The sequence below is a fragment of the Chiloscyllium plagiosum genome, unplaced genomic scaffold, assembly GCF_037043375.1.
Source record: "Chiloscyllium plagiosum isolate Xiang-an unplaced genomic scaffold, Cpla_swu_hap1 HiC_scaffold_1, whole genome shotgun sequence".
Taxonomy (NCBI): Eukaryota; Metazoa; Chordata; class Chondrichthyes; order Orectolobiformes; family Hemiscylliidae; genus Chiloscyllium; species Chiloscyllium plagiosum.
This window is the reverse complement of record NW_028270139.1, coordinates 67097345-67120870: the sequence shown is the minus strand read 5'-3', so window position 1 is coordinate 67120870 and position 23526 is coordinate 67097345. Positions and strand designations below refer to the sequence as shown.

The window sequence follows — 23526 nt, the reverse complement described above, 5'->3', positions numbered from 1 at the left end:
AGTTTTTCAGCTCCTGGGATGTACTGAACAACGAAGGGTACCCTGTCAGTTGCAGCTCGTGTCCGACTCCTGAGGAGGTCAATACGGTTCTTCGCTGTGGCACGCCGGAACTGACAATTGATCAGTTGAGCATTGTACCCCGTTCTTATGAGGGCATCCTTGAGTACTTCCAAGTGTCCATCACGTTCCTCCTCATCTGAACAGATCCTGTGTATGCCTAGGGCTTGTCGATAGGGATGGTTGTTTTAATATGTTTCGGGTGAAAGCTGGAGAAGTGTAGCATCGTGATGTTATTCATTGGTTTGCGGTAGAGTGAGGTGCTGAGGTGCCCATCCTTGATGGAGATGTATGTGTCCAAGAATGAGACAGATACTAGAGAATAGTCCATGGTAAGTCTGATGGTGGGATGAAACTCATTGATATCACTGTGCAGTTGTTTCAGTGACTCCTCGCCATGGGTCCAGAGGAAGAAAATGTCGTCAATATACTTGGTGTATAGTGTTGGTTGGAGGTCCTGCGTAGAGAAGCGGTCTTGTTCGAACCTGTGCATGAAAATGTTGGTATATTGAGTTGCAAATTTGGTCCCCATGACTGTTCCGTGTGTCTGAATGAAGAACTGGTTGTCAAAGGTGAAGACATTGTGATCAAGGATAAAGCAGATGAGTTGTAGGACGGTGCACAGAGATTGGCAGTTGTTAATGTTGAGTACTGAGGCTGCTGCCACGATGCTGTCATTGTGGGGGATGCTCGTGTAGGGTACTGAAACATTCATTGTGACAAGGAATGTTCCCAGTTCAACTGGTCCATGTGTGCCAGGTTTCTGTAAGAAATGTATAGTGTTGTGACAGAAGCTGGGGGTTCCCTGTACAATAGGTTTCAAGATGCCTTCGACATAGCCAGAGAGATTCTCACACAGAGTCCTGTTGCCTGATGTGATGGGATGTCCTGGTGTGTTGGCTTTGTATATCTTCAGAAGGCAGTAGAAGTTGCCTACGCGAGAAGTATGTGGCATGAGGGTGTGTAGGGAACTCTGAAGGACTGGAACCAAAGTCCTGATCAATGTGTTTAGTTCACAGCTGTGCTCTTAAGATGGGAGACTTAAAGATGACAGACTTAACAAACAATCCAGGTCTTTTTCAATATATAATTTCAGTTACATCGCACTGTAAACTTCTGCTAGAAATGCTGTGTCCTACAATCTTATACTCCACAACCACCTGATGATGGAGCAGCGCTCTGAAAACTCCTTTTAGATAGCATCTTTTTTGGAGATGATGCCATGTTTCTTATTTACACTGTCTCTAAACTCATCCCTTTTTTATTTGCATGTCCTATAAACATTGCATTGTGAACTATCATCCTTTTTGTCATTTCATCTCTCACCTTCACTCTATCCTTCTCCTTTCCCCTTTACCCCCACCTCCCCGCCCCCGCACTTGCTTAAAATACATACATTTTGCAATCTTTTTCATTTCTAACAAAATCTCATGATCTCTCAACATTAATCTCTCATTCTCTCCCCACAGATGCTGCCAGACCTCTGGAGTATTTGTGGTGTTTACTGAATTTGTCTTTTTCTTCAAGTCTCCACTGAGTTTTTAAAATTAATTTGCAAGATGCAAGCATTGTTAGCTGGGCCAGCATTTATTGCTTACCCTAACTACTCTTGAGAAGGTGGTGATGAGTTGCCTTCTTGGAACTCATATAGCCTATTTGCATTAAGTGTCATTAGGGAGGGAGTTCAAGGATTTTGACCCAATGACACTGAAGGAACAGCAATATATTTTCAAGTCAGGGTGGTGAGTGGCTTTTTGGAACTTTCAGGCAGTAGTATTCCGATGCCATTATTTTTCTAAGTGGTAGAAGTTGCAGCGTTTTTGGAGGAGCCTTGGTGAATTGGTACAGTGCACCTTGTAGTTGGTAAACACTGCTGCCACCATGCATCATTTGTGAAGGGAGTGAATGCTCAAGGTTGTGGATGGGTTGTCAGTCAGACAGGTTGCTAAGTTCTGAATGCTGTCAAGCTTCTTGAATATTGTTGGAGCTGCACTCATCCAGGCAAGTGAGGAGAATTCCATCATACTCCTGACTTGTGCGTTCTAGATTTTGGACAGGAGTTGGAGGTCAGGAGGTGACTTACTTGCCAAAGATTTTAACCTGCTGCTGTAGTCAGAGTACTTATGTGACAAATGGAGTTATGTTTCTAGTCAGCTGTAACCATAAGGATGTTGTTAGTGGGATTAAACAAAGATAATGACACTGAATGTAAAGGGATGATGGTTATATTCTATCTTGATAGAGATGGTCAGATTTTCTCTTGTTGGAGATGGTCATTGCCTGGCACTTATGTAGTGTGAATGACCCTTGTCACTAATGAATAGAAGCCTGGAAATTATCCGAGTCTTGTTGCATATGCAAGTTGTTTCAATATCTCAGGAGTCATGAATGTTGCAGAGCATTGTGGAATTATAAGCGGACGTTGCCACTTCTGAAATAAAAATAGCATGTGCTGGAAAAATTCAGCAGTTCTTCTGAATTCACGATTCAAGTTTGATATGACTGATTAGAGGCAAATGGAATTTAATCCAGATAAATGTGAGATGATATATTTGGGCAGGATGAACAAGGCACGTGGAATACGTAATGAATGGAAGGACCCTGGGAAAACCCTGGGTATCTTGGTTTTGTTTGTCCATCAATCTCTTGGACAGGTGGATGAAGTGGTTAAGAAGGTGTATGGCATACTTGCCTTTATTAGCTGAGGCATAAGGTTTAAGAGCAGAGAGACTATGCTGGAACTGTATAAAATGTTAGTTGGACCACAGCTACAGTATTGTGCACAATTCTGGAATCCACATTATAGGCGGGATGTGATAGCACTAAAAAGGGTGCAAAGGAGATTTACAGGATGTTATGAAGACAGTTATGAAGACAGATTGGACAGACTCAGGTTGTTTACCTTAGAGCAGAAAGAACCAAGGGAGAACATGATTGAGATGTATCAAATTATGAGGGGTATAGATAGATGGGGAAAAAAAACCCTTGATGCTGGGATCAATAACCAGGAGGCATAGACTTAAGGTGGTGGCAGAAGGTTTAGAAATGTGAGGAAAAAACTTAACCCAGAGGGTGGTGGGAATCTAGAACTCATTGCCTGTAAGGACGGCAGAGGCATAAACCCTCATAACAATTAAGAAGTTTTTAATTGTGCACTTGCAATGCTAAAGCTGACAAAGCCACGTTCCAAGAGCTGGAAATGGGATTTGAATGGTTAGGTGATTGTGTTTGTGCTGATCAAAAACAATGAGCTGAAGGATGGTTTTCTGTGCTGTAGATCTCTGACTCTTAGATTCTTCTTCAATTCTGAAAGGGGCTAGAAAAGTTTGTTTTTTCATGTTGTACACAGAGGCGGAGAAGGAGCAAGTGGAGCAAAGAACAGTACAGCGCAAGAACTGCCCTTTTGGCACTAACACATGATGCCTTTCTTAAGTAAAACCTTGACTAGCGTGACTAGCAGCATGACTAGTCTGTACTTCAAGTCTTTATTACTATGTTGTCAGGGTCCACAGTCTTTACAGTATTCAGTGCTTTCAGCCTTTTCTTGATATCATGTGGAATGAATCAAATTGGTTGAAAGTTGGGGGCAATAGAGTCCTTTCTGTCGTGAGAAGGGTTCCCAACATTTCCTTCTTTATCATGGGTGCTTTGTTTCCCATTATCCTTCCAACTTCTATCCTTTCTCAGTCTATAGCCGTCCTTTTTTTATTTTGGCATCAGAAGTGAAAATGCTGATAGCACTTCACTGGATCGTCACGGTGCAGAAGGAAGCCATTTGGTCCATCGAGTCTGCACCAGCTCTTCAAAACGAGCATCATTACCTCATTCCAATCTCCAGCTTCTTTCCCACACCATTGCACACTATTTCTGCCATCAATGCCCTCTTGAATGCCTCAATTGAGCCTGCCTCCACCACACTTTCAGGCAGTACTTTCATACACTAACTAGTCACGAAGAGAAAATGTCTTCCCACAACACCCTTACTTCATTTGCACATCACTTGAAATCTATAGCCTCTTGTTCGTGTTCCTTTTATGAACAAACAATTTCTCCGTCTACTCTTTACAGCCCACTTATGATTTTGAAAATCTCTACCAAATCTCCACACAGTCTTCTTCCCTCCAAGGAGAACAATCTTAACTTCATTGGTTCTCAACTTAAGCTTCCCATTCCTGATAGCATTCATATGAATCTTTTTTTGTACTCTCTCTAATCTTTCCTATTACGTGGCACCCACAAACGTATATGATACTCGAGCTGAAGGCTAACATTGTATATGCAGGTGAGATCTGATAAGTTATGGCCGAAAGGCCTTTTCTGGACTGTATGATTCAAAGTGACTGATGCTTTATGGTTCTGATCCATCATTGTGACAGACACAATGGTGGGGACTGCCAGAGCAACTCCTTACCAACTATATATTACAGTCATGGCACATCATGTCTGTTCTGGTAGTTGGACAGGAGGTATCCACGTATGACAGCAACATCCAGAATATTGTATGCAGGATATTGATTCTGAGTGTAAGACAACATCAGACTGTAGCATGCTAAGTTGATGAGAGCTCTTCCAATTTGGGTGCAAACCCGGAGTTATTAGTGAGGAGCACTTGTAGGGTCTACAGGGCTGTGTGTACCATTGTTTTTGGTGCATTGGTCAATGCTGGCAGCTAACCAGTGTCATTTCTTTTATGAGACTTTGTAATGGATAGATACAATGGAGTAGCGTGAGGCCATTTTTTAAGCATTTATTGAATCAACACATTACTTCTGACTCTGAAGTGACATGTAGACCAGAGAATGACAGACTTTCCTTCCCAAAAAGCCATGAGTGACCAGGAAGGTTTTTAAAGAACAATTGACAATAGATTCACAGTCAGTCAGTCAGTCATCACTAGACCAATGGCAGGATTCTGCTGAGAACATGAACCTGGGTTGCTGCATTACTATTCCAGACACATCATTACTTTGTTAGAACAGTGTAAGAGGTTAAAGACAAATAAATGAGAGAACTCACAACAACAAAAGACCAGAACCTCAGGATCATGCTTACAGATGTGTTCAGCAAAAAACAAATCAAATTTGCAGCAGCCGACCATAGAGGAAGCCACTTCACGAATATCAAATAAAGTATACTCAATTGTAAGAAGTGATTTGCAATTGAAATTTCAAATATAGTGTGTTTGTCAAAGGTAATTTCAGTGTCATAATAGAACACTATGCCTAAAAAAATTCCAAAGAACGAGTTACAGGGAACAGCCTACTGCTGCTGTTTATTCCTATTTAAAAAAAAACCTTATTCAAGGCTGAGTTAGGAAAATTCATGATGGACAAAGGAGTCAAGTATTATGTAGTCAACAAGACACTAAGCAAAGCCCCAACCAGATTAGCCATAACCTTATCGAATTCTGCAGCAGACTTAAAAAGGGTCAAATGGCCTACTACTGCTTCTAAAACCCACTGTGGGTGTCAAAGGGTGATAACACAATATAAAAGAGAAAGATGGACATTTATGTTAGACTGATGCTTTAAATAAGTTTTCAGCATGGGTGCTAGTTATTTTGAAATAACAAGTGATGAGTATAGTGTTTAGTGGAGAGGGAAGAAAGGAAACTAGGGAGAAAGGAATTGAAGTGGATGACACTTCCCTCGGAAAGGGGGAACAAACTGCAAAGCAGTCAGGCTCATGGCTACAGTGGAAGAGTGGGAAGAGGAATGATTGAAAGGGAAGAAGTTGAAGATGAGAGCAAATACGGCAGATGCTGTAATTCTGAAATAAAACAGTTCTGAACAAGTTCAGCAGATTAGGGCACAATATTGTAAAAGACAGTTAACATGGAGTCTGAGATATGACTATTCTTCAGATTTGAAAGGGGCTAGAAAATTGGATTTTTAATTCAGTTAGAGAAGACCAGCAAGCAAAACTGATTGTAAAAGGTGCTCAAAGCCCAAGACAAAGTATTGCTAATGGCAGTGAATTGAAGATAGAGATATTTTGAAAAATAAATGCATGCATTAAAAAAAGTCTGCCCTGCTGAGAGTAAACACAAAACACAGTGGGCACGATGGAGAGGGCAGGGTTAAAGGCTGCAAGAAAACTTAAGGATACTGGAGGTCATGCACAGAATTGTGAAATTCAGTGTGGAACCCTATAGGCTGCAAGGTGCCCAAGTGGAAAAAGAGGTGTTGTTCCTCCAGCTTGAGAGATCCATTGAATCACTAACAGGTCCAGACTGAAAATATTGACATTGTTAAAAGAGCTGACAAGGTAAAGGCCATTCCAAACCCACAAAGCAGAAACCCAATCTGCATTTGGACTTGCTGACGTAAAACAGAATGCACTGAATAACAAACACCACAGCCTAGATTGAAAGCACAAAATGAGAATACAGGGCCTTGGCAAATATTACATTTGCAATTACATGAGGTGACACCAATGGCAAGTGTCAGATGTCATAGACTAGGTCACATCATCACTGAGGGAAATAAGGCCTCGAGACTGTTGATAGCGGAGGAGAGGTGGTGTGTGGTAGCATCCTGCTGAAGGTAAAATTGAGGAAGCATTCTTGCAATACAGGGAAGAGGAGGAGTAAGGAGAAGAAATGATACCCTTAGTTGGATAGGGAGGGTGAAGATAGAAGTGAGAGAGATTGGCTGGCAATGCTCTTAACTGTTTGACCTTAGTGGCTCAGGCAGAGGGAATGGAAATACTCAAATGAGAGCAAAAGGTGGATCATATTGCCTTTACTATCTAGTTGAAGGTGGCCTCATGACATGTAACAAATGAGAGAAAAGAAATCCTTGCAGGGTGAGGAAGGCTGTTCAACAGCAAGAGTGCCAATGGGAATTGGCAAACAGCCTATCACCAGAAAAGGCAACAAAAGTCATGTGTGAAGGGAAGAGCCAGATGGACAGAGTAAGACAAGAATGGAAAGCATAAGTAAAAAAACAAGACATTTCCAATTCTGGCAAAGAGCAGGAAGCAGCATTGATGTTATCATTGTATTGGAGAAAGTTGCAGTTGGGGGGGCCTGAGTCCATCTGGAACAAGGAATGGTTTCCTATTCTACACAGACAGGCAGCAGCTAGATATACAGCCACAGTCTGACCGTGTATACAAGGTCAGTACTATCATAAGTGAGGGTCTTGTGGCCTTGGAGATTGGCAGGTGCAATAACCATTTGTTGATGAATTGGTAAGAGAACTGGTTTTGAAGTCAAGGATTGCTTTGAGAAAATTAGCAGACTTTGTTTTAAAAGCAAAAAAAACCACAGCTACTAGTTCAAGCAGCGAAAAGCTAGTTAGACAAGCTGGCCCCAGGGGTGAAATGGCTAGTGATAAAAGTAACTGGTCATGATTTCACAGACCAACTACCTCCTGCCTGTCAGCAAACAGCTAATTGGCATCGAAGGTGGTAAATTTTTTTTCTCTGCATTTTTTTTTAAAAAAAAAGTGTTTGGTGAAACTGTTGAATCTGAAGGTAAAGAGTCTGTTTGGTATTTAAAAATGCATCTCAAGATCTCAAATGTCCTTCAGTTACTGTAGGCTGTGACTAAGTTGGACTTTAAGAGCCAGTTACCTGCACCTCCTGGAGGGAAGTGCAAGTGCATGGAGAAAGATCAAAAGCAGCACCCCAAAACAACATGTCAGTAAACACTGCAGGCAAGGACTGCCAAGTGTCTTTCCCAGAAAGAGTGGACTGAATGGTGTAGAGTTAGTGGGTAGAGTTTGAACTCTATGGTGGTCGAGATTCAACTCTGAATTAGAAGCTAAGTTATAATCTCATTTCTTCATAGAGGGCTGGCCTATACTTTGGCAGTAAGTTTAAGTAACAGCAAACTGGACACCTGAAAAATCAAATTCAGTGTAGGAGTATATAGAATCCCTGAGTGTAGATGAAGGGATTCAGCTCATGGAGTCTGCACTGATCCTCTGAACAGCATCCCACCCTATCCTTGTAACCCAGCATTTACCAGAGCTGGTCCACCCAACTTGCACAACCAGAGCAGAATTTAGTACTGTCAATCCACCTGACCTGCATAAGTTTACACTGTAGGAAGAAAGGTGCAGATTCCAGACAAGCCTATTTAAGGCTGGAATGAATCTGGGTCCCTGGTACTGAAGTAAGTGCTACGGACTGTGCCACTAACACGGTAGGGTTTATGGAATAAGGCTTAAATTGGACCTAGGGTGAAGGGGAGATAGTCAAATGCAAGTTGGTCCTCTTATCAATCCTGTGCCTAAAGTTTGGCTTTTTGTAGAGCACAGTTGTGCAGAGAGAATCAAGCATCTGACTTCTATAGTAGAAAACTAGGGGTACTTGGAGCAGCAGCAGAAAGTGCTTGACAAGTAGAACTGCAGAAGGGTTAAAAAGGTTTGTGATTTAGGTGTTCTAAACAGGATAGAACAAGTGAAGAGAGAAAGCACGAAGGAGAAAAGGCAGGAGTGACAATAGCTTTTGGTAGAGTATAGCAAGAAATGAGAAGTGGAGGAAGTGGTGAAACATAAGGAACACAAAAAAGGTGAACAGAAGAGTTAAAAAAAAGGGAGTCAGTGGAGGTGGTCAACTGCAATTCAAATAATCACTTAAAGTAGTTAGTGAGTTTATATATGGATGTGTTGCTGGAAAAGCGCAGCAGGTCAGGCAGTATCTAGGGAACAGGAGAATCGACGTTTCGGGCATTAGCCCTTCTTCAGGAATCATTCCTGAAGGGCTAATGCCCGAAACGTCGAATGATTCCTGAAGAAGGGCTAATGCCCGAAACGTCGATTCTCCTGTTCCCTAGATACTGCCGGACCTGCTGCGCTTTTCCAGCAACACATTTCCATCTCTGATCTCCAGACCTCACTTTCTCCTCAGTGAATTTATATAGAAACAGTTGGAGATGGTAGTTCATGTGATGTCACATTTTAGAGACAAGGATATTTGATTACTACAATTGAACTAGAATTTAAAGCATCTTTACTCACCAACCAAGACAGTTATTCTCTAAATGCAGCATGATTAGCAAGGGATAGGAGAACCTGGCTAAGGCAAACAGCTGGAGTCACAGCTTTTATGCTTAAGCACAGTTAGTTTCTTATTGCCTGCATGGCTCAGGATTCCTCAGACAGCACCTCCCAAGCTATGGCTTTGAAGAAGGAGGCAGTAAATATGGGGAAAAAACTAATGCTTGCAAATTCCTATCAAAGCCACCCATCCTTAGTGTGCTGTTAGAAAATTCTGCAATGTCCTCCAAATGGTTTTACAAAATCCTGCACCAATGTGGTGGGGACTTCAAATTGATGCAGTACAATAGATGGTGTCAATGCTGACCCAACCAGTAGTGCCCATACCAGAGTCCCAAGGAATCCTGCCAAAAACAAACTTTCTGGATCTGACACAGCTGGACTTGCTTTTTTCAGCACCTCATTTTAAGTGCACAACTCTAGCATCTACAGTCCTCACCATCTTGAACCACATTAAAATTCAAGCCATTTCAAGTTTCAGAAAACAACCTTAGGTGAAAAGGAACTGATGGGTTAGGTTAAAGAGATTAACTTTAATGAGAACTTCAAACATACAACATTAAAATGTTTATAGTTCAGGATTAGATCAACCATGCAGTTGTTAGTTATCTGGACTTGCCAGTCAAAAGCTAGTGTTGGTGCCCATGCAGAGATTTAAGTCCTACTGAATTAGACATCAAACAAGGTGTTGCTTTCATATTTTTTATTTCAGGTTACAGCCAGTGTTGGCAGGGGTAGCTGTAAAAGAGGCACAATGTGGAACTGAACAAGCTTCCTACAAATCCCTGCAGCTAACCTTCAACTTTAGTCAGAAGTTGCAGAATGCTTTGCCACTTAAATGACTGACCAATTACACTGCATGTTAGGCATGAAACATTACAATCCAATATTTATATTCTAAAGCAAACACTGGTCTACAATCCAAAGATAACAATATTACACAAAGGGGTGCAGAAATGCCAGCCATTAAGACTTCTACACAAGTGCAAAAGTATTAAAAAGTACCCCAATAAAGTTAAGCAAGCATTTTAGAAAGCTTAAAACAGTACTTTGAAGTGATTGTGCAGTTGACATTCAAGAGGCTTTGCTGAGGGCCACAGCAGTGAAGCGAACTTCTCCTTGATCACGCTCCATAAATTGTCTACATATCTTTGCTGAATCCTACAGAGAGGAGATAAGATTTTAAAAATCCTAGTTTAGCTTTGCTCAGCACAAAACAGTGAGTGCTCTTGATGGACTAATGCCAATTTAGTGAGTTGAAGCAATGGATGAGGCCATTTGAGGGGATGCTTATTATAAAGGAATGTCAGTGTCATTGAAACAAACCTGCAAGAGTTGATCATTTGATGTTTCTCCATGGTCAATAGGGAATGGCATTCTTCCATCTTTAAAAAAAGAAATAAGTTCACTTTTCACATTTAAAGTACACAAGACAGAAGTTTTCTAGATGACCAAGGTTGAGGATTCAGTTTTGTGCAAGTGAAGAACTGGTGTCAGAAATAATGTCATGTCTGCTGTTAATCTATTGGAAGAATTTATTGAGATACTAGAGTTGAACTGGGGTGTACAAATTTAAGATCTCAACACCAGGTTAAAAGCCCAAGAGCTTTATTTGGAAGTACTAGCTGTTGGAGTACTGCTCCTCCTTCAGCAGTGCTCAGAAAGCTAGTGCTTCCAAATAAAGCTCTTGACTATAACCTGGTTTTGAGATTTTTAGCCTTTGGAAGAATTTAAACCTGTAACGTTGAAGTGCTTCAACACTTGCACTTCATAACCTTTAGCAATGAAAGCTCTATTCATGAAGTGCATGGTCAGTGATATGGTTTACACTGACCTCCCTATACAGAAACTGGTTATATCAACTAGATGCACTAAAGTTACATTAGGAAATATCAAGACATTACCTAGTTCATAGAGGTGCTCATCTACACCAACTAAAGTGATAAAATGGAAGTTTGTGCCATCTTCATGTACCTATTGAAGAAATGCACAATTTAGTTGCATGTTTTAAATAGCACTGCATGCCTGCTATAGTATTACTTCAATAAAAGTACTCAGACAATTTAAAGTTTAGCAACTAACTTTACATTATGGCTTGTGCAAAGTGAATTTAAGGTAAGAGGTAGAACCATAAACCTTAGCAGGCTTGAGGAGAGTTTGCCTGAAGGGCCAAGATACCTTGGGAGAGACAGAGAGAGAGATTGAGCAGACAGGACTTATCAGTAACCTCATCTGGTGCAGAAAATTGAACCCACAATGACAGGTGTACTGCCCAGCCAATTAAGCTGATCAACTTTAGTTTCCAGTACAAGGAAAACTGTAGATGCTAGTACTCAACAAAATTGCAAGCAGCTTGGAGTCAGGCAACATCTGTTGAGATTTACTCTGCTTTATCTCAATGTTGCCAGACCTGTGGAGTTTCTCCAGCAATTTGCTTTGTCTCCATATAGGTCTAATTTCCTCATACATAAAAGTACTCTACATCTGAAGTTAGAGGTGAAGAATAAGATGGAAAAGCAGAATAGAGTATATTCACTAATCAATGCAATCATGCAAGTGATCTGCAATCCTTCATTCTTCCTTGCAGCTGCTGTTTTAAACTACTACCCCCCCACCCATTAAAGGGGGATAGAAATTCTACACCACTGAAACCCAACCCCTGCTAATGGTGCACATTTAATATTCATGGCTAGTATAATCAGGTTCAATGCTGTACTTGTGCACATCTTGCTACATGACAGGCTGCTTAAGTAGCAGAATGCTACCACTTGCTGCTAGTGACAAATTGTTACAATCATTTAAACAGCTCAAGATGGTTTAAGTTAACCACTATTGAGTAGGGTACTCTTGTGCAATGGTAGTGCCCTTCCTCAGGAGAAACCCAGATCCATGCCCCACCTGTTCCAGAAGTGGGCAGCATCTGAATAGGTTGGTTAGAACATTTGATAATTGGACATTAAACACACCCCTCCCAATTCTGCACAAGTCTTCTAGTCACTGGAGAACAGTGATACTTCCCCTATATCTGAGCCAGAAGCCTGGCATCAAGTCCTACCTGCTGCAGAGCTGTCATAAAATCAGGGAGAGAAAAGATAGATCAGCATTTGTAACAAAGTCCAGGACTGAAATAATTAACCTCAAGCTACCAATCCACACAAGGCGATTTCTAATAGTACAGAATGACCTCCCCTCACTCCCATTGACTCCACCCAGGGAGTGTCATTCATTTCTTGAGTGACTTGTCACATTTTCCCAGAGGAAAGAATGAGAGCCAGATCTGAGTGGGCTGGTAGAGCTAAACTGACAAGTGATTCTACACAAGTAGACTGATCAGAAACAACCTGGCTAGTTACTGCCCTGTGTACATAGGACATTCCTGGACAATTGTGCCCATTGCTGGGTATATGCCAGTGTTTAGTTTGTGGTGTTGAAGTAATGAAGGCAGAGTCCCACAGAATGTGCTGTATATGGTGCCTGTTACCTCTAGCTTTCATGCAGATTAACACTGGCTGAAGGCTAGGATACAGCCACCCTGACTGAAGTCAGCTTCAGTCTGGATCACTTGCATGGATACAGCAGGCTCCTTAGAGCAAGTTTTTGTAGGGCCTGAATACAGATGGTCTGGTATTGCAGATGACAACAGATCAGCATCAGTTCCTGCTTCTGCAAGTGCAGATGTACATAGGCTGAGGCAACAAGTTAGAGGGAAATGGATTTGCAGATCAAGTGACATCACCCATGATTGTAAACAAATGTCATTTTACAATAAGCACTGCAGAAGTATCAGGAGGATGAAGCAAATCCAACTAAAACTAAGGGACTACTGACTAATGACCCAGATATCTGAGAAACCCATTTAAAGAAATTCAATAAGACAGCCAGCCATGGAGGAGATTTGGGTTGTGAACTGGTTCAGGAATCCTCAAAACCAGTATGAGTAGAAACTATGTTATTTACACTGGAGATAGTTGTATTGTCCAGATGTTGACTGAGGCTTAGTATGTGGTCACTTACAAGGAATTACAGGTTATCCACTGGCCATTTCAGGATAACTAGCAGTTAACCAAGTAGTGTTCACTTACAATGAATTGTCAATTAGAAGCTGAATTGCCCCTGGATTATTGTCCAAACAATCTGTTCAACTTTGGTTGAATCAATGGAGGTCCAGCAGCATAGATAACTTGTATTGCAATCTTGGGCACTAGATCTATATTATAGAGTGAATTTGTCAAGTACTAACATCCAATTTCCCCAATGGGACCCTTAAAACAGGAAATGAGTCAAAATCTTCAACTGGGACAGATTGAATGGTTTAAACCCAGCACCTTATGCTGATTGCTTTTGAATGCTGGTGTTGTGAGGCCTTAATAGGGCCTCACATCTCCCTATTACCAGTTCCACAAACTAGATCACCTACATTAAGTTTGAACCAGGGAATTCCTACAGAGCGGTCAAGACCGACTGCAGTCAGTTAAGATAAGCAACAAGCACATGGTCTTTCCACAAGTACTTCTGAAAAATTCAAGAGCTTTTACCTGGCACTCTCCCTCCTGTGCAGTGGCATCATGTGCTGATTTAATTTCCTGCAGATAAAGTAGAAACATTGAGAATGTGCTGTAAACCAAATGCCAGTTAGTCAAAGTGAACAATTTTTCACCTGGTTTTGTTCCAGTTGCTTAGCTCTCTCTCCTGCTGAAAGGTCCATGGTCTCATTCAGAAACTTTTTCAATATAGAGCCTTCCACTGCAACAACAAGATTGAATGAACTAATTTTAAAAATGACAATTTTAAAATATTTAACTAATCAACTAGTTCAGATGTTATTACACATGTCAGAGTGAGATTTAACCATGGACCTTCTAGTCTAGTGTAGGGACACCACTACAGCAGGTTCCTTAGTCATTTGAAACAATTCTGAATGCACTAAGTTGATACTTGAGTTTAGATCCAGGTTACTGACTGGGTCAGTCGGTCAGTCTAATGAGAGACAATTACTCAGCTTGAAACAAGAGCAAATCTTTCAATACATTTACTGAAATAGAGATGTGGAATGGAATAGGCTAGTAGCCAGTGGCCTTACCAGAACTGCCCAAGACATTATCCAGCTTGCTTACCAAAGTCAAGTTTATCTTGATTGTTAGCAATGGCATTGATAAGACCAACAGTTCCACATGAATTTGAAATGGTCTGCTTCAAGAAGTAAACTTTTGAGTCAATACCCTTTCCACTCAGTTCTGATGTTTGACGGTCCCTGTACGATTCATGCTGGGGGGGGGGGGGAAAAAGAAAGGTTTACATGTAGATTTCTTACAGATCCCACATGAAAAAGACAGTCAGTCAAACTGCTTGTAGTGGCCTCAAGTTTATGGTGTAAACATCGGTGGGGGGGGGGGGGGGGGGGGGGGGTGCGCTGGTGAAGATAGTAGCACACCGAGTGTCAGTGTTGGTGAGATTTCTGGTATTGCATCCATCCAGATGAACTGCAGAAATGCAGAGTTAAAAAACACCAGGTTGAATTGGAACCATGAGCTTTCAGAGCACTGCTCCTTCAGGTAGCTTGCACCTGAAGGGGCAGACTCAAAGCTAGTGGTTCCAATTCAACCTGTTGGACTACAACCTGGGTGTAGTATGATTTTTAAAACTTTGTACACCCTAGTTCAACACTGGCACCTCAATCATGCAGAAATGCAAAGATCCTCAGACAGCACCTTCCAAACCCATGATCACTTCCATCTTGAAGAGCAGATATGAGGACATCAACTTCCAAGTTCCCTTTCAAAGGGCTCACCATTGACTTGGAAATAGATCAGTGTTCCTGTGTCACTGGAAATCCCTCTAAAATGGGATCATGGTACAGCAGTGAGGCAGCTGCTCATCACCACAGGCAACTGGGGTGGGCAATAAGTGCTGGCCTGCCAGTGATACCAACATCACAAGTGGAAACTTTTTTAAAAATTTCCCTTTGGAACCAAGTAGGCAGGTAAGGTGTGCTTGGTGTCCAATTGTTCAATTCAACTGCTAGAACACTCATGGCCAGCTCAAAAGCTAAGCTGAAGAGTATGTTAGCTACAAGGGAACAAATGGGAGACCAAATCAAAGTTTTGTGCTCATGTTTAATTATCTTTAGCAGGTGTTGGTTCAAAACCCTGATGAAAAAAAAGTGTTGTCTGAGTGAACAGAAGCAAACAAAGCTACTACACCAGTGTACTGTATAGTGGTCATAAATTGTATTTAAGGAGTTAGAACTGTATTTAAATTGGCCTGATGGTCTGTGCTAAAGACTTGGGCACAGACCAAGAGTTGGGACCTCATGATCATACACAAGAGGGAGATGACATGATCAAGTAAACAGAAAAAACGTTTCTGGCAAGAGTTTAAAGTGATCTAATAGTTGAGTCTTAAAGACTGAACAGGACAAACAGCTACATGTCAAAATCCTAGTTCCACTTGAACCATGCTGAGACTGTCCTGCTGACCTGAGCAGGTAGGGCTCTAGAGAAAGCTTAAAAAAAAGGGAGAGAGTTTGACATAGGCTTACAAGACAAGAGAGAGATTGCAACATGGGATATCAAATAGCACCTTGCTGGTAGAACTGGGAGAGACAGTTTGTAATCAAAAATTAGGATCAGGGAAACAAAACTTTAAAATGCTTAGTGTACAGGAATTAACTTTGGTGCAATAGGTATTGTTAATTATATAGAGACAGGGAGACCAAATTGAAAACTATGGAGGGGGTACTGATGTTTCTGAAGTATTAGTAGATTGAAAACAGGTCTCTTTCCAGGTGCAGTCAGATCTGCAATTTCTTCAGAATTGCATTTGGGATGTCCAAGCACCCAAATTTACATAACAAGTGCTAAATGCAAGAGTTCACCCGAGTTAGCATCAAGATAACTGCTTTCAGCAAAAGTGGGTGACTAATTAAGGAAGTGATGAACTGATGCAGAATTTCTGTTGCATTCTAGACTTATTTTTTGAAGTTACTTTGCATCATTGAACCACTAAAGCCTCAGGACTGGAGCTAGTTGGTTAAAGCTATGCTGAACTATTTGCTATTTCAGAATTAAAGACAGCTTGAACTCAAGTGTCCTCTAGTGGTTGGGAATGAAATTGCATGAAAAGTGTACAGAGCCGAAGTGTCAGAAATAGTACTTCACTTGAAGTCACATGAAAATGGTTCCATCTGGACAAGCAAAGTGTGTTATGGAAGATAGAGACCTAAACAAGACTGGAAAGTGAGTTAAATTGATTTTGGCATCATTAGTTTCTCAATTTTTAAATGATTAAGAGGTTGAAACAATAGTGGGGTTAGAAGGAACATTTAAGGTATGACATCGGCCTAATATGCGCCTTGGAGAGCAATTTGTTCTGCTATTCCATTCTCTCCATAACCTGATCCTCTTACTAATGAAGAGTTCCTAAACAGTCTTGACTGCCACAAACTGGCAGAGTTCCACAGATTCACCACCTTCTGGTGGAAGCAATGAAAAAAAAAAGGTACTCCTGTTTCATTTGCCAAAATTGGGGCCTTATGGCTAAGTGACTCACGCAGAAAACAAAAACCCATAAGATTACCTCAGAACTAAACTAGATAAATATGTATTGATTTAAATATGTATTGATTAGGCAGAGAGCTAATCCAGCTCAGCTGGAGAGATTTCTACATATTGCTTATTCAACTGCAAACTCAACCTGGATGCATGACAATCTTGTTGTCAGGTAATCTTGACCAGGAGAGTCATCTGATAGCAGCTCTGCTGCCTTCTGTTTAGAACTTATCACCCAATTGGTTTACTTTCCATGGCAAGGAGTGGAAAGTACAGTCTAATATTGATAGAATAATTATGGGGGCCATTTAATCTGAAGTGGGTGCCCATCTGAATCTCTGCCTAGAAAGATTCAAACTACAATTTATTTCAGAAAAAGGTGTAGTCTTTTTAGGAGGCTTCATTCTTGAATATTTTGCAGATACATCTTGGATTAATTAGATACTTGCAGCTGCCCATTTAAGATCCAAGCATTTGTCCAATCTCTACCTTAAATCAAGGTAGAGTAGCTTCTCACCAAGTGAAGTGTTTGAAATTAGAAAGCTTTAACTACATTTGACCACTCCACTATAGCATACCTAGGATTTAATGAATACAAGACTCAATTGAAAAAGCCAAGGTAAATGGGAAATCAAGGGGCAAAGACAAAGTTGCCCAGACAAAACTAGGAGGGGGGGCTGGGGAAAACTCTAGGGATCTTGAATAGATGCCAAGTCTTCCAGGAGTCCTTATTCTGGAAAGTGTGGGGATTGTAGAATTACTAATTTAGACACTAAAGATATAGGCCAGTTAAATTGATTTGAATATAGGTTTATCTAGTAATCACTTTATAATATGATTAGTCAGCATGGCCATGTGAAGTTACACTTCATTTATATTCTAGGGTGTAAAGAATCAGGATAGACAAGGGAAAAAAAAAAAGTGTGAATGCAGTGTATTTGCATTTTTACTGTATTATTGGGACAGGATGATAGGGAAAGAGGATTGGCTAAGAAATCACCAGGGCTCATTTTAAATGACAACAACCTATAATAGGGCCACAAGTACTTGAAACACTGACTTGTATGAGGAAGGTAAATATACAAGGAGAAAGTGAGGTCTGCAGATGCTGGAGATCAGAGCTGAAAATGTGTTGCTGGAAAAGTGCAGCAGGTCAGGCAGCATCCAAGGAGTGAATATACAAGTCAAACTTGATGACAAACAGTAGTGAGAATACAGACAAGTTAAATAAATGGATAATCACTTTATATACTGTAGGAAGAGAGAGGTTAATAGCACTTTGGGGCCAGCGACCATAATGCTATTATATTTAAAATGAGGGAAAAGAATAGACCAGATCAAAAAGTTGAAGTTCTAAATTGGAGAAAGGCCAATTTTGACAGTATTAGGCAAGAACTTGCAAAAGCTAATTGGGGGCAGATGTTTGCAGGTTAAAAAAGGGACAGCTGGAAAGTGGGAAGCCTTCAGAAATGGGATAACAAGAATCCAAAGTATATTCCTGTCAGGGCTGATTCCTGAAGAAGGGCTTATGCCCGAAACACCGATTCTCCTTTGATGCTACCTGACCTGCTGTGCTTTTCCAGCAACACATTTTTAAGCTCTGATCCCCAGCATCTGCAATCCTCACCTTTCTCCTATTCCTGTCAGGGTGAAGGGAAAGGCTGGTAGGTATAGGGAATGCTGAATGACTAAAGAAATTGAGGGTTTGGTTAAGAAAAAAAAAAGGAGGAAGTATATGTCAGGTATAGACTGGGTAGATAGAGTGAACCCTTAGAGTATGAAGGAATTAGGAGTCTACTTAAGAGGGAAATCAGGAGGGCAAAAAAGGAAACATGAGATAGCTTTGGTAAATAGAATTATAAAGGAGAATTCCAAGGGTTTTTACACATACATCAAGGACAAAAAAAGGGCAACCAGGGAGAGAATAGGGCCCCTTGAGGATCAGCAAGGCAGCCTTAGTGTGGAGCTGCAGAAGGGGGAGGGGAGGAGTAAGATACTAAATGAGTATTTTGCATCAGTATTTACTGGGAAGAGGATATACGGAAGATATAGACCGTAGGGAAAGAGATGGTGACATCTTGAAAAAATGTCCAGATTACAGAGAGAAAGTGCTGGATACCTTGAAACAGGTTAAAAAGGTTTAGGGTGTAGGTTTGCTTGCTGAGCTGTCGGTTTGATATCCAGACATTTCATTATTTGGCTAGGTAACATCAGTGGTGACCTCCAAGTGAAGCTTGGGCTGCACTTGGAGGTCACCACTGTTACCTAGCCAGGTAATGAAACATCTGGATATCAAATCTACAGCTCAGCAAGCAAGCCTATACCCTAAACTTTTTACCTGAGCTACAAACCTTGCAGGTAAGGTGGTGGATAAATTCCCAGGACCTGATTGATTGTGTACCAGAGAACTGTAGGAAGCTACAGAAGTGATTGCTGGGCCTCTTTTGCTGAGATATTGGTATCACCAGTAGTCACAAGTGAGGTGCTAGAAGACAATGTTGGCAAAAGTGGCATCACTGTTTAAGAAAGGTAGCAAGGACAAGCAAAGGAACTATAGACCAGTGAGCCTGACCTCTGGTGGGCAAGTTGTTGGCAGGAATGCCAAGGGATAGGATGTACATACATTTGGAAAGGGAAGGACTGATTAGGGATAGTCAACATGGCTGTGTGGGGGGGAAATCATGTATCACAAACTTGATTGATTTTAAGGAAATAACAGGATTGGTAAGGGCAGAGTGGTAGATGTGATCTATATAGACTTCAGTAAGGTTCCCATGGGAAACTGATTAGCAAGGTTAGATCTAGCAGAAAAACAGAACTAACCATTTGGATAGAATTGGTTCAAAAGGTAGAAGACAGGATGGTGGAGGAGGGTTGTTTTTCAGACTGGAGGCCTGTGACCAGAGTGCCACAAGGATTGTAGTTGTGGTTCTCTACTTTGTCATTTACATAAATGATTTGGATGCAAGCATAAGAGGTACAGTTAGTAAGTTTGCAGATGACACCAAAATTGGAGGTGGTGTAGTGGACAGCAAAGAGGGTTACCTCAGATTACAACAGGATCTTTACCAGATGGGCCAGTGGGCTGAGAAGTGGCAGATGGAGTTTAATTCAGATTAATGCAAGGTGCTGCATTTTGGGAAATCAAATCTTAGCAGGACTTATACACTTAATGGTAAGGTCCTAGGGAGTATTGCTGAACAAAGAGACCTTGGAGTGCAGGTTCATAGCTCCTTGAAAGTGGAGTTGCAGGTAGATAGATAGGATAGTGAAGGCAGTGTTTAGTATGCTCTTATTGGTCAGAGTATTGAGTACAGGAGTTGGGAGGTCATGTTGCAGCTGTACAGGACATTGCTTAGGCCACTGTTGGAATACTGCATGCAATTCTGGTCTCCTTCCTATTGGAGGGATGTTGGTGAAGCTTGAAAGGGTTCAGAAAAGATTCAAGGAAGTTGCCAGGGTTGGAGGATTTGAGCTATAGGGAGAGGCTGAACAGGCTAGGGCTGTTTTCCCTCGAGTGTCAGAGGCTGACCTTAGAGGTTTACAAAATTATGAGGGGCATGGATAGGATAAACAGGCAAAGTCTTTTCCCTGGGGTCAGAGTCCAGAATTAAGGGAAAGATGTAAAAGACCTATGGGGCAACTTTTTCCACAAGAGGGTGGTATGTGTATGGATTGAACTGCCAGAGGAAGTGGTGGAGGCTGGTACAATTGCAACATTTCAGAGGCATTTGGATGGGTATATGGATAGGAAGGATATGGGCCAGGAGAGACTAGATTGCGTTGGGCTATCTGGTCAGCATGGATGGGTTAGACCAAAGGGTCTGTTTCCATGCTGTACATCTGACTCTAGAAAGAGGAGAGTCATCATGTAAAGCTAGCAGAACATTTATTGGCCAATTGTGAAGTGAATTGAATTAGTCTTTGACAAAAAGCATAGTTAAGTTTTAAGGCAAAACCTCAAGTTAGTCAGACCACAGCTGGAAACTGAACAGGCTTGGGCCCATATTTCCAAGGAAAGTTTTGGCATTTCAGGTAGTCCAGGAAGGTTCACTAGGCAGAGGGACTGTCATAAGACATCAAGTAAATTGTACTAAAGTAAATGCTCCATGAGAAGCTTACCCAAAACAATTTAGAGGATCAGACAGGATAGATGTAGGAAGGTAGTTTCCCCCCCTGGGGTCCAAGGGGACAGCATAATCTCAATAAGGAGCATGACAAATTTGAGGGTTGAAAAATCTAGTGTCATGTACCCAACCACAGCCTGTTATCAAATTCAGGCTGAGGAATAAATATCTAAGTCAGCAAGGAATAGAGACAAGGACATAGAAAGGAGGATTTAGATCAGCCATGATCTTAAAGCAGAACAGGCTTAATGGACCAGTTCTGCTCCTGTCTTATGGAGCATCCACAGACATTTAGCAAAAGTCTTATCCTATGACTATCAAAGTAGGAAGTTGACCATAGAAAGACCCTTTGGTCCAACTCATCCATGCCAAGTTACCCAAACTAAGCTAGCCCCACTTGGCTCATCGTTCTAACTGATTCATGCAGCTGTCCAATGTCACAAGAACATTAGCTGTACTCACCACTTCCTCTCGCAGTTTGTTCCCTAGAGAAAACTACCCACTAGAGGTGCCTTTCAGGCCCCTTAAGTCTTTCCAATCCCACCTTCAAGTTTTGAACTCCTACCTGGGGAAGAGGATGAATCTGCTATTCACCTCATTTATACCTTCAGTCACCCCTCAACCTCAAATCCGGAGGGAGGAGTCCCATGAAGAAAACTTCCTTTGGTCAACTGAGAACAGTTTTAATTCTGCTTCAAAATGGTAGTGTTAGAATCATTGAGCTTAAATTTTAAAAGGTTCAACCATACTAAATATGATCTTTACACTAGAAGTGTAGAATCAAAATCTCTGCAGTCTGGGAGCAGGTCATTTGGCCTAGTCTCTAAAGAACCTCACTTCCTACCCTATATTCCCCACAGCTAACATGCTCAAGTCTAGACAGTATGAACAATTTAGCATGGTCAGTCCACATACCCTGCACATCTTTGTCCTGTGGGAGGCAGATGGAGAGAATGTGAACTGCCCAGGCAGACACTAGAGGGTGGAAATCAAACCAGAGTTCTCTGATGTTGAAGCAGTAATACTAACTACAGCCATTATACTGCTGAATCACAAGATCAAGCAATTGATAAAAAAAAGGGAGAATTCAAGGTCAGCATGGATACATAATATATTCAAGCTTGTACAAAGAATAATTCATCAGCATCTGGTGAGCTAAGGAATGCTTAGTTCTTGCTAACTGTTTAATATCAGATTTTAGTAGAAATCCATTTTAGAGCTCAGATGGATATGAATCCAATTAGAATCAAGAGACTACCATTTCAGACAGACAATTTCCATTACACCATTTGTAATAGGACTAGATTGAGAATTGCACCATTGTTTAATCACTTGATTCAGATCACAGCCAGTGAACAGGTTACAAATACCACACTTCAAAAAAAACTGAATTTAAATGAGTTCACAATTTAAGGAAAAGAAAAAAGCTAGCTATGCAACAATGACATCATTGCTGTCTCATGTTAGTAGTGTAGTAGCTGTTTAAGCCTATTAAAATGATGCAGCATATTAACATTAGAATATTGGACAATAATAGTGCACATTCCAACATCTAGTTTATACTTAAACTAGAATTTGCTTCAGAAATAGCTAGCACCCTACCTGTTGGCTTAAAGGAAATAGTAACATTAAAGCACACACTGGCGATGGTACCATGGAGAGGGATTCATTTTCTAAACCCAAGACATCCACGAACTTCCAGCTCGATGCCACACCCAGACGAGACAAACACTGACGTAGAAAGCAAGAATCTTGTTAAAGCACAAAATCATTATCTAATTTTTTTAAGATGTAAAACGATTTATAGGTTAAAAAGTTTATCGAGAATATGATTAAAGCAGTGTTTATTATTTAATAAACTGACTTAGACTTCTGTTCTTTAAAATTTAGTAACCATTTTCACGGTAAATGATTGTCTAGCTTAACTTAAATCGAGACCAGCCAAAATATTTGCGGATAATTAGCGTTTTGGTGAATCCGTGCTACGCACTTACTTTGTTCAGCATCTGAAAGGGAAAAAAAATAATCACAGTTAAAACACGCCAGGACCAACAACTTTAAAATAAAAGCAAAGCCGCTTTCAATGACGCGGCTAAAGGCGATTACTACCTCAGGGTTGATTTCCATGGGTTTCCACTCCATTATTGCTTTCTTTCAGATAGCTCAGTACCTGGGTCTGTATCTGAGAGAGAAGAACCCAGCCTGTGAACAAACACACTGTCTGCCAGGCCCCCAGCAAAAGGCGGGGCTTTAATACGCGACCAGGAGTCAATCCACTGCGAAATAGGGGGGCGGGGAGGCACAAACTCTATCAATTTTCCTATTAAATTATCGCCAAAGCACCTGGAGCCGCTACTTAGGTCCGTTAACTCCGGTTTAACGGGGACAGATGAGGAAAGGTTTCAATCACACTCCTCTCCCGAGGGTTCAACGCTAGGTAATGTTGCAGTGGTGTTAGCACAGTCCAACTCTCCTGATCCTTCTGGAAACCACCATCAATAGGTTTCAGCAGGTTCTTGAAAAAAAACACAAAAGTCACTTGATTTTAACGCCTTGGTCAGTTGTCTTGCCCAGAAAGAACATTGCAGTAAGGGTTTCTGTCCTACCCCGCCTTTTAGATATTTCTGGAAAGATATTACGCAATGCGCAGTTTATAGTTAGCAATTTGAAAACAAAACTGATAACGAAGCAATGTTGACAAGTAGTATTTATGAATTACAAAGGTTTGCCGTCTTGATGGAAATGAAAGTTAACTGTTTAAAAAAAAACCCTGTGTGAATTAATAAT

The 23526-nt window shown here is 41.1% G+C and overlaps 1 protein-coding gene across 3 annotated transcripts; it reads right to left on the bottom strand.

The window, feature by feature from the left end:
* Window positions 1-9753: 9753 nt before the first annotated feature.
* On the bottom strand, window positions 9754-23304 carry uchl1 (ubiquitin carboxyl-terminal esterase L1 (ubiquitin thiolesterase)). 3 transcript variants are annotated; one of them, XM_087987627.1, is made up of 9 exons: window positions 22849-23301; window positions 22734-22745; window positions 22342-22470; window positions 14180-14330; window positions 13723-13808; window positions 13601-13648; window positions 10970-11039; window positions 10392-10450; window positions 9754-10226 (listed from the first exon to the last, which is right to left on the bottom strand). In XM_087987627.1, exons 1-9 carry the CDS (start codon window positions 22879-22881, stop codon window positions 10140-10142), a joined length of 675 nt encoding a protein of 224 aa, XP_087843753.1. In that variant the 5' UTR covers window positions 22882-23301; the 3' UTR covers window positions 9754-10139. The 3 variants fall into 3 exon arrangements, with proteins under 3 accessions (XP_087843753.1, XP_087843761.1, XP_087843758.1); XM_087987635.1 differs by lacking the exon at window positions 13601-13648 and having other exon boundaries at window positions 22849-23304; XM_087987632.1 differs by lacking the exon at window positions 22734-22745.
* Between the last annotated feature and the right edge of the window lie 222 nt (window positions 23305-23526).